The sequence below is a fragment of the Mesocricetus auratus genome, unplaced genomic scaffold, assembly GCF_017639785.1.
Source record: "Mesocricetus auratus isolate SY011 unplaced genomic scaffold, BCM_Maur_2.0 Super-Scaffold_100691, whole genome shotgun sequence".
NCBI classification, from domain to species: domain Eukaryota; kingdom Metazoa; phylum Chordata; class Mammalia; order Rodentia; family Cricetidae; genus Mesocricetus; species Mesocricetus auratus.
In genome coordinates this window covers 45,884,840-45,896,684 of record NW_024429267.1, presented here as the reverse complement: position 1 = coordinate 45,896,684, position 11,845 = coordinate 45,884,840, and the positions used below count along the sequence as shown (strand labels likewise).

General features: G+C 40.3%; 1 protein-coding gene across 6 annotated transcripts in view; it reads left to right on the top strand.

The window, feature by feature from the left end:
* The window catches only part of Rbm6 (RNA binding motif protein 6), a 98,123-nt gene that overhangs the window by 71,758 nt on the left and 14,520 nt on the right, over positions 1-11,845 (top strand). For all 6 annotated transcript variants that reach the window (XM_040739442.1, XM_040739440.1, XM_040739441.1 and 3 more), the window contains 4 exons: positions 625-699; positions 7,675-7,735; positions 10,224-10,490; positions 10,732-10,892. In XM_040739442.1, the coding sequence (XP_040595376.1) occupies positions 625-699; positions 7,675-7,735; positions 10,224-10,490; positions 10,732-10,892 (564 nt within the window). The remainder of the gene's footprint in view (positions 1-624; positions 700-7,674; positions 7,736-10,223; positions 10,491-10,731; positions 10,893-11,845) is intronic.

Here is an 11,845-nt window from a genome sequence, read left to right as displayed (position 1 = left end):
ATCTGAATGGTGATGCTGCTGCCGCCGCCGCCACCACCACAGGTGTTGCTGCTACTGGCTATTCACAGTTTGCTGCTATACGAATATAATCTGTGAAACTTTCACCTTCCTCCTTTCTTCCTGTCTTTGGTGTTGTACTTCTTTCTTCTGGTACTTTTGCTGTACAGCCAGTATTCCAAAGAAATACTGTAGATATCAAAGTTAAGAGATTATTATTACCTCTCCAAGGAGATGCGTTAGCCATAGAAAAGAAGGTAATTGAAAGAGAACCTTTGCCTCTGTGCTTAATATTAATAGTGTTTGGGAGCAAGGGATAGGCACTTGATGGAACTCAAGAGAGTATTCTACGAGATCTGGAGAAGTAACTGGGCATAGCCTGCCCAAGGACAGTACCCCATCCTGTTGGACCTAATGCTGAAGACAAGTTTACCTTCTCCCACCCATTTCCCTAAACTTGCTTTGCCACGCTGTCCCAAATCTGTGGCTTAAAACAGCCATCTCATGTATTGGTGAATATTCTTCCCATAAAATGTTTCAGCTTGGGAACTGGAAAGGCCATCTGTGTCTTCCTGTCTCTGTTACTCTAGGGGTTGTAGTTAATGGCTTCTGTTTTTCTTTTTACAGGGAACTCTAATGATCCATGACAAAGAGGTCACTCTTGAGTATGTACCAAGCCCAGATTTTTGGTACTGCAAACGAGTAAGTACTAAAGACTGTTTTAGAAATAAGCATTCCAGAGGCAGTGTTCTAGTTACCACCTACCCACTGTTTCCTTGCATTGCACTCAATAAAATGGTCTTTAGAAGAAAAGAAATTAACATTCCATAACTCTAGGTATGTGTCCTATGAAAATTTTAAGCCATACTTCTTTTTTTTAGAAAGTTTTTTTTAATATTTTATTTGTTTATTGCATATACAGTCTTCTGCCTGCATCGCATGCTGGCAGAGGGCTCCAGATCTCATTCAAGGTGGTTGTGAGCCACCATGTGGTTGCCGGGAATTGAACTCGGTACCTCTGGAAGAACTGTCAGTGCTTTTTTTTTTTTTTTTTTTTTTTTGGTTTTTCGAGACAGGGTTTCTATGTGGCTTTGGAGGCTGTCCTGGAATCGGCTCTGTAGACCAGGCTGGCCTCGAACTCACAGAGATCCACCTGCTTCTGCCTCCCGAGTGCTGGGAATAAAGGCGTGCGCCACCAACGCCCGGCTCAGTCAGTGCTCTTAACCACTGAGCCATCTCTCCAGCCCTAAGCCATACTTCTTATTGGAGGTGTTATTGCAATGAGTCTGAAATGTAATTTCCTGTTTTTATTGCTAATAGTTTAAAATAAATGCCAGGTGGTGGTGGCCCACACCTTTAACTCTCAGCACTGGGGTGGGGGAGGCAGGCATATCTCTCCTGAGTTCAAGGCCAGCCTGGTCTACAGAGCAAGTTCCAGGACAGGCTCCAAAGCTATACAGAGAAACCCTGTCTCGGGAAAACCAAAAAAAAAAAAAAAAAAAAAAGGAGGAAGGAAATTGCAATTGGCAAATAAGTGTTTGCAAAATCTGGCACAGGAACAGGTCTTTATAGAGCTTCCTTGCCTATTCATGGTGATGTATACCTTTAATCCCAGCAGCAGCATTTGGGAGATAGAAAGGCCAACCTGGTCTACAAAATGAGTTCCAAGCCAGACACAGTGAGACCTTGTTTCAAAAATAGCTACACAAGGAGAAGGAAGATGTCAGGGAGAGACTGGAGGTAGGGGAGAAGAATTTAAAAACAAAACAAAACCAAAAAAATTACACACCAAAAAAAAAATTTACAAAAAAGTATAAGGTTTATAAAACATGGGTCATCGTGTGTGTGTGTGTGTGTGTGTGTGTGTGTGTGTGTGTGTGTGTGCTTTTTATTGCTGTGATAAAAGACCATGACTAAGCAATTTAGGGAGGAAAGGGTGTGTGTGGTGGTTTGAAAGAAAATGGCCCCCCTAGGGAGTGACACTATTAGGAGGTGTGACTTTGTTGAAGGAAGTGTGTCACTGTCACTGTGGGTGTGGGCTGAGAGGTATCCATCTTATGCTCAAGCTACACCCATTTTGGGACATAATTCACTTTCTGTTGCCCGAGGATCAAGATGTAGAACTCTGAGCTCCTTCTCTGGCACCATGTCTCCCTGCATGTCACCCACCATGGTGATAATGGACTAAACCTCTGAACTGCAAGCTAGTCCCATTAAATGTAAATAAGAGTTGCCATGCGGGGGCTGGAGAGATGGCTCAGAGGTTAAGAGCACTGGTTGCTCTTCTAGAAGTCCTGAGTTCAGTTCCCAGCAACCACGTGGTAGCTCATAACCATCTGTAATGAGATCTTGTGCCCGTTTCTCACATAAGTTGTATATACAGATAGAGCACTCATACATGTAAAATAAATAAATCTTAAAAAAAAAAAAGAGTTGCCATGGTCATGGTGTTTCTTCATGGCAATAGAGACCATAGCTGAGACAGATTTGTCATCTTATAGCTATGGTCCACTGTGAAGGGATGATAGGGCAGAAATTCAAGGCAGGAACTTGGAGGTAAAAACTGAAATGCAGGCCATGGAGGAGTGCTGTTTAATAGCTTTCTTCCTTTGTCTAACTCAATTTGTTTTGTGTTTGTTTTCCCAAGACAGGGTTTCTCTGTGTAACTGCTCTGGCTGTTCTGGAACTCAAACTATAGACCAGACTTGACTTCAAACTCAGAGATCCACTTGCCTCTGCCTCCTGAGTGCTAGGAGGCATGTGTCACCATGCCCAACTGGCAGGGAGTTTTGGACAGTATAAGAGATGAGAAAACTAGCTGATAAGCAAGCAAGGCTGTATTTATTATCTTTGCTTTTAACTGAATATAGCATGACTAGCTTCTTGAGTTACTACCTAAACCTCCTTGAAATAATGGTCTGTACCTTGGAATTGTAAGCAAAATAAACCCTTTTTTCCTCCTCTGTGTTGCTTTTTGTCTGGGCATTTGTCACAGCAACAGAAATAAAATCAGAGTTGGAGACTAAGGCAAGATCACAAACTATCTAGTTCCAGAACCTCCACCCCATCCCGCCCACCTAATAGGTAGAGCCAGGGTTTGCTGGTGAGAAACATAAAACTTAAACTTTGCTAAGCAAGTGTTCTACTATTGAACTATATCCTTGTATCTAAACTTTTTATTTTAAGGACAGAGTCTAGCTGGGAGTGATGGCACTTGCCTTTAATCCCTGCACTTAGGAGTCAGATCTTTCTGAGTTAGACGTCAGCTTGGTCTACAGAATGAGTTCCAGGACAGCCAGAGCTACATATGTAATTTGACCCTATCTTAAAAACAATAACAAATGGAGTCTTACACAGTCCAATCTGGCCTCAAACTTGTTATGTAACCATGAATAACCTTGAACTCCAGATCCTCCTACTTCTACCTCTCAGTTGCTGGTGTTGCATGCACATGCTACCATGTCTTTTTGACATGCTTCGGATTGAACACAGGGCCTGCCTTGTGCATGCTAGACAGGCACACTGTGCTGAATTCTTGGCCCTCCAAAGTTTTAATTACCTCTTCCCTCCCTCATGCTCCCTTCTTCTAGGGTCTAGCTTGCCATTAATTTTTGTCTCTGAATTTGCCTATTCTTTACATTTCCTTTGAATCAGAAAACTCGTAGCATTAATTCTTGCCTCATTCTTTTCTGTAGCTGATTTTTTTTTCCCGAGACAGGGTTTCTCTGTATTGCTTTGGAGGCTGTCCTGGAACTCACTCTGTAGACCAGGCTGGCCTCGAACTCACAGATATTCACCTGCCTCTGCCTCTCCAGTGCTGGGAATAAAGGCTTGGCCACCAACGCCCAGCTCTATAGCTGAATATTAGGCAGATTTATATCATTTTATCATTCATCAATTTATGTGTATTTGTTATCTCTGCTATCTCTCCCTCTTGACTATTGTGAATAAAACAACTTGTGTACTAGTTTTTATTCTTGGACACCTTTTTCTAATTCTTTGCATATGTACCCAAGAACAGAATTGCTGGATATAGTAGTAAGTTTATATCTAACTCTTTGAGGAACTACCAAACCATTTTCTATTTGTTTTATTGATTATTTATTTGTTGTTTGGATTTTTCGATATGGAGTTTCCCTGGCTTTCCTGGAATTTGCTTTATAGGCCAGGCTTGCCTCAAACTCAGAGATCTGCCTGCCACTGCCTCCTGAGTGCTATTATTAAAAAAGCATGTACCACGACTGCACAGCAATATTTACCATTTCTTGATGATGACCATCCTAGTTGGCATATAGTAGCATTTTATCATTTAAAAAATTTTTATTAGCCGGGTGTTCATGGCACATGCTTTTAATCCCAGCACTCGGGAAGCAGAGGCAGGTGAATATCTGTGAATTCGAGGCCAGCCTGGTTTACAGAGCAAGGTCCTGAACAACCTCCAAAGAAAATACAGAGAACCCGTCTCAACAAAACAATTTTTTTATTACACTTAGATGTATTTGGGCACCTACCTGCCATAGCATCATGGCACAAGACAAATTTTGGGAGTCAGTTCTTTCTTACTATGGCTCCAGGGGATTGAACTTAGGTTGTCAAGTGTGGCCACAGGAGTCTTTACCCATTACACCATCTCACCAACCCTTATATTTTATCACTTTTAATTTCTGAGAGGGGGGGGTGTAGGGAGGGAGGGAGGGAGGACACACAAATATGCCATATTGAAAGTGTGGGGGTTAGAAGACAATTCAGAGGAGGTGATTCTTGCCTTTTCTTAGGGTTCCTGTGGATAAAACTCAGATCCTCAGCTTTGTCAGCAAATGCCTTTACCCAATGACTTATCTTAGTTTTGATTTGTGTTTCCCTAAGTACTAAATATTAGATAACTTATGTAACCATTTATATAGTTTCTTAGGAGAAATATTCAGTGAGTCTTTTGCCCTTTTTAGTTGATTTATTTGGGGTTTTGTTGCTAAACACAAATTGCTCAATAAGATTTATGAAGGCCTAACCCTGTGTGTTAGTCTAAACGTTTTTTTTTTTTTTTATCATATTTCAAGGGTTGGTGAGTAGTAGGTGGGTTGGTTTGTTGGCTTTAAGACAGGGTCCTACTATGCAGCTCTGGCTCATAGGGATTGTCTGTCTCTGTTTCTGCTTCCCAAGTACTGGGATTATAGGTGTGTACTACCACACCTGGCATATTTAGGTATTTGATCTATTGAAGTGTTTTGATTGTTATTTCTTTTATGGTGCTAGGGATCAAACCCAGGACCCTACCATAAAGTTACATCTTTAGTCTCTGTTAATTTATTTTGTTTGTGCGCAAACTGTTGTTTGGCATATGGGATTTTCAGTTCTTACCAGTACCATTTGAAGAAACAGTTTCACCAGTTTAATCATCTTGACACTCTTATCAGAAATCCATATATCTATAAATTTATTTTAGATTCTCTAATTTTAGTCTTAATTTTCATGTTTATCCATAATGTTAGTACCATGGTGGGTGGGTGGTTGGTTTTTTTATTTGGGATTTTGGTTTTCTAAGACAGGGTTTCTTTGTGTAGCTGTGGCTGACCTGGAACTTGCTCTGTAGACAATTCACAGAGATCCACTTGCCTCTGCTGTGTGCTGGGATTAAAGGTGTGTGCCACCAGTGTCAACACAGATAAAAGGAAATGGAACACTAATACTTAGATGAACCTTAGAAATGTTACATCAATGAAATGATCATATTATTATGGGCCTGGTGTTAACAATGGAAAATAACTTCACTAGGTTTCTTTGGGAATGATAAAAATTACTTTAAGTAAGATTAAGGCAGTGGTTACACTACAGATTTACTAGAAATCATTGAACTGTACATTTAAAATAGGTAAGTTTTGTAGCATTTAGCTATGCCTACCTACCAAGTTAAGATCCTGACCCCACTGTTTACCAGCTGGAGCTTTTTGCGTTCCAACTATGCTGTCATAAACAGACTAATTTCAGAAACTTAAAATAGCAAGCACATTCTTCAGTCATTTGTCTCATTCTTGGACCTAGGCTAAATGATAGTCCCCAGTGTGAGACTGTTCTCAACGTGTCAGTTGTTTTGTCCTATTCTGATATATTAGTTTTTGTTTTATCTTATATTTTATTATCCCTTAAAAGCCTATTGGTTTTCTAATGAGAAACTGAAATCAGGGGTGGATCTGGATGGGAGGAGTAGAGAGAGGTAAAGCCATAATCTGAATACATTATGTAAGGGGGGGGAGCTATTTTCAGTCCTACGGCTGCAGTCTCCTGAATGCTAGGATTACAGGCATGTGTCACCATACCCGGCAGCTGTCGATCTTAAAGAAAGCTTCTGTCTGACCTGGCATGAGTTGTATCTACTCACATTTTATTAGTATGATACATGGTGATGGCTGACAGAGGGCCATCACCTGATAGGAATTCACCACCGCTACAGTAGAAAGGGATGTGTATACGATGTGTATATTCTTGTGGAAATAACTGGCTGTGGTGATGCCACTAAAATAATTTATCCTCTGTGGAATTCACATTCTACCTCTACAAACCAGGAACTATTAGTGCCTATATTGTGAGGTTGGTAGGGTCATTAGGATTGACATATACAGTAGGCATTAACCATTGCTGCTGTTGCTATTCTTACTTATATGTGGCAAACTCTTACTTAACGAAGTCCTATTTGAATATTATCTTTTTCATAGTTCCTGTTCTTTTGTTTGCTGCCAACCAGCTCTCTGCTTTTAAAGAAAATTCAGAGCTTTGGAAGTTGAGTGATAAGCTTGATTCCTCCCATACCCAGTCCACATAGGAACTATATTCATATTAAAAAGTGTTTCTTCCCTTGTCTTAAAATAGTGATGACTCCCTTTCCCTTAAAGTCTTTTACATCAGTGCTAGAAGTACTCCATCTGTCTTTCTATTTCCTTATTCCTCACTGTCCATTTCTGGGAAAGGAACTGGTAGTTGAATTCTTTTTTTGTTTTGTTTTCAGTTTTGAGATAGGGTTTCTCTGTGTATTCATGGCTGTCCTTGAATTCACTCTGTAGACAGAGATATATTGCCTCTGCCTCTGCCTCCTGAGTTCTAGGATGAAAGGCATCAGCCACCACTGCGTGGCAGGTAGTTGAATTCTTAAAAATCAGAACAAATGAGAATGAGGAACTGTATAATCAAGACTAAAGTTTGGGTACAGTCTATAAATGGCAATGGCTTTGGGCAGTAGTATCCTTTAAGCCATATAACAGGCACTTTCATTAGTGTATTTTTTTTAAGGTCCCTATTCAGGTCAAAGGTATTGTGGTACTTGTTAAATGCTTTCTTAGAAGTCACTTCTCAGCCAGGCAGTGGTGGTGCATCTGGGAAGCAGAGGCAGGTGGATCTCTGTGAGTTTGAGGCCAGCCTGGTCTACAGAGCAAGTTCTAGGTCAGCCAGAGCTGTTACACAGAGAAACCCTGTCTCAAAACAACAACAATAACAACAAAACTCACTTCTCAAAGTCACTTCTCAGGTATTCTGTCTGTCATTATCAATAAATGGGGTTATTTTCCTTGTTTCTTTCATTTTTGTCAGGTATTACTGTGTTGGATATTCATTAAGGTTTCTAAAAATGGTTTTGGTCACATTGAAGTCTGGTTTGTTTTTTTTGTTTTGTTTTTTTTTTCATTTCAGTGTAAGGCCAGCACAGGTGGACATCAGTCTTCATGTTCATTCTGCAAAGGACCAAAAGAAGGTGAGTAGGAAAAGTGATGGCTTTTGTCTTATACAGTAAATGAATTATTTTTGTTTTATTTTAAAAAACAGAAATCCCAGGCTCTAGAAAGACAGCTCAGTGTTTTAAAAATAAATATAGTCCTAGCTGGGCAGCAGTTGTGAACATCTTTAATTCCAACACTCCAGAGATAGAGGCACACCAGTCTCTGTGAGTGAGTTTGAGGCGAGCCTGGACTACAGAGCAAGTTCCAGGATATCCAGGGCTACACCGAGAAACCCTATCTACAAAAGCAAGACAAAACAAAACAAAAATTTAAAAGAAAGAAAAACCAATAACAACATAAAAGGAAATATATGGTCCTTTCAGGGACCTGAGTTTAGACTACAGCACCTGTAGGCACATGTTTCTTTTCCAATCCCAGCTGCCAGTCCCAAATAACCAATACAGGCTTATGTTAATTACAAATGCTCAGCCAATAGCTCAGGCTCATTACTAACTAACTCTTATATTTCCCATATTTCTTATTTACACTTTGCCACTGGGCGGGTTTATTAGCAGGCATGTTCATCTCCTGCTCCCTCTCACTGGCAACTTCTTTGACTCTGCCCTCTACCTGCCAGCATTCTCCTAGTCTGGCTCTCCTACCTAACCATTTTCTGCTCAGCTATTAGCCAGTCACATATATTCACATAGTGTGAGGGAATATTCCACAGCAAGCACCCATGTCAGGCAACTCACAATCATCTGTAACTGCAGATCCAAGATCACTTAAATATAGGTGGCATACACTCAGACAGATACATAAACTTAAATAAAAATGAAAATATTTTCTAATTGATATCCCAACCTATAATACTAGTACTTGAGACACTAAGGCAGGACAATCAAGGGTTTGAGGCCAGTATGTGCTACATAGCAAAACCTTTGTCAAAAAAAACAATTGAAGGGAACTTTAACCAAAACTAAAGATGTCTAGGGGGGTAGGGGAGTGTAAGCATTGAAAGAGGAAAAGGAGGCTGAGAAGAGGAGAGAAGAGTAAAAAAGAATTGATGCCCTAAAAACAAATCTGTGAAGATATTAAAAAAAAAAAAAATACAGCTCGTGGCTCAGTGAAAAATGCTTGATATGCAAGCCTGACAATGAGTTCAGTGCCGGAACCGATGTAAAAAAAAAAACAGAAATGGTAACAGGTATCTGCCTGTAATACTGGCACAGCTTCTGTGGTGAGAAGAGAGCAATGACAGGAGAATCACCCAGAAGCTGACTGACGAGCTAGTCTAAAGTATGAAGCAGTACAACAGAAGTATAGTAGAAGGATAGAACAGACTCTTGAGAGTTGTCTCTGACCTCAGCATGTGCACCCTGATGCTCACACACAAGTCACATACATACACACTGATTTAAAAATTTGGAGAGAGGAGGCAGATGGATCTCTGTGAGTTCGGAGCCAACCTAGTCTGCAAAGTAAGTTCTAGGACAGCCAGGGCTGTTATGTTACATAGAGAAACCCTGTCTTGGGTGGGGGGAAAAAATTGGAGGGAAGCAGACATATGGTGGTGCATACAATTTAATCCCTGTACTCAGGAGGCAGAGTTGGGTTAATCTTTTGTCTACATAGAGTTCAATGTCAACCAGGTTTATACAGTGAGAACCTGTCTCAAAAATAATAATGATTTTGTTGTTGTTTTTTGTTTTGAGACAGGGTCTCACTATGTAGTACTGACTTGAACTCAAAGATCCACCTGGCTTTGCCTCCTGAATGCTAGGACTAAAGGCATGAGCCACCACTGCCTGACTATCCTAGGTATATTTTTATTGTTGGCCATTATAATCAGGTCCAGCATGTATTAGGATTAATTTGTTGTATCTATGTAAGCATTTATTAGTGATTAGTTTTGTTATTATTTTTAAGATTATTTTTAACTTTATTTTATGTAAGACTGCTCTTCTGCTGAGTCGTTTCTCCAGCCCCAATTAGGTGTTTTGTTTTAAATTTTATTTTTATGTGTCTGTGTGAATATGAGCCACCTGTGTATAGGTGTCTATGTATAGGCTACAAAGGCCAGAGGAGAATGGATTCCCTGGAGTTGGAGTTACGGGCAAATGTTAGTGGTCTAGGAGCCACATAATTTATGTGTATATTTGCCTACGCATATGTATGTGCACCACTTGAGTGTTTGCTACCCACAAGATCAGAAAAAGGTATAGGATTCCCTGGAACTGTGATTATAGGTGATGAGTGTGAGCTGATGTATGATGTTGGGGACTGAAGCAGGTTCTCTGCCAGAGCAGTAATTGCCTTTAACTGCCCAGCAATCTCTCTAGATCCTATTTACTTTTTTAAAAATGGCCTCAATCACTGAGCCATCTCTCCAGCCCCTTAAAAATGACCTTTTCTCAAGAACCATCAGACGACTTTTTTGGTAGGTATTTTTGAGATGATATTAAAAGCATTGATTGGTTTCATAAAGTCATAGGTGTCTTCTGTTTAAATTCCTACTGACAGAAGTCAAGCAAGAACTGGTATCCTATCCTCAACCTCAGAAAACATCCATACCAGTGTCCTCAGAAAAACAAGCCAACCAACCACGGCCAGCTGATAAGGAACATGAATTCAGAAAGCGGGAAGAAGGACAAGAACCAAGATCAGGACATCAAAAGAGAGACACAGAAAGATACTTTCCTCACTCTCGAAGAGAAGGGCTTGCTTTCCGAAGAGACAGAGAAAAGGAGTCATGGTCTGGAGAGACACGCCAGGATGGAGAGAGCAAAAGTGAGTGATCTCTCTGGTGGTGTGACACATTGGAGGCATAGGTGGGTGGTTTATACTGTGGCTTCTACCTAGCTATGCTCTAGTGAAACTGTACAATTTTAACTGTCTTTACTAGTCAGAGGAATCTATGTCTTCTACATATCAGACTGCTTTATTTAAAACATGACCATTAAGTTCTTGGAACTTCAAATTTTCATCTGTCTCTTACATTAATATCTCTGTTTGTGCTTGCTTCATTTAGCAATCATGCTAAAACGTATCTATCGCTCCACTCCTCCTGAGGTGATAGTTGAAGTGCTGGAGCCCTACGTCCATCTTACTACTGCCAACGTCCGTATCATCAAGAATAGAACTGGCCCCATGGGTCACACTTACGGCTTTATAGACCTTGACTCTCATGCTGTGAGTTTTTCCTGTTTTAAAATGAAGGCTAATGACTAAAGAACTCTCAGTAATGTTTGGGAAAGCAAGGTGTGGGGGTGCAGGCCTGTAGACCTAGTACCCCAGAGGCTGAATCAGGTAAATGACAAGTTCAAAGCTACCCTGTCCTACAAAGTAAGCCCCCTGTCTGAACTTATAAAGAGATGGAGGTGGGCGGGATCAGAGGTGGGCGGGATCAGTGAATTCTCTCCTTTGGGACTAATGCTCATTTAGATAAGCTATTACCGTGTATGGATTTCCCAGACAAATCTAAGCATTGAAACCTTCCAACATTTTAGTGTATTTTCTTTTTTTTTTTTTAAATTGTTTTTCAAGATAAGGTGTCTCTGTGTAATTTTTTTCTAGTCCAAAATGGTTTTATAGTGATAATAGTAGGACATTTCCTCTTTTTCCATGAAGTATATAATAGATAATTTTGTTTGTTTTTGAGACAGGGTCTGTCTACATAGCTCTACCTAGCTGTCCTGGAACTCACTTGGAGGCCAGGTTGGCCTTGAAATTCACAGAGATACAACCTGCCTCTGCCTTGTGAGCATAGAGATTAAAGGCATTTGCCACCATGCCTGTTTTCAGTAAAGACTTTTGGTTTGAATTTTTAGTTGAAAGGCTCTTTTTCTATGAAGACACAAAGATAATAGTAGAAATTTTTATTTCTTTATTATGCTAAAAAGTCATCAGGGACTTTGTAAATGGGATCTCATCTGATGATGATTTCAGCCTAAGAGAAGGGGATTTCAGTTTCTGAAATGTATGCCAGAAACCAATATTTATTCTGATTGTAATCCGTCATTATAATTGGCTTACCTGGGAACCAGAGAAATGGCTCAGTAGTTAAGAGCACTTGCTGTTCTTGTAGCCTGGTTCAGTTCTTAGCACCCACACAGTAGCGCACAATTACCCTTAAATCTAGTTCT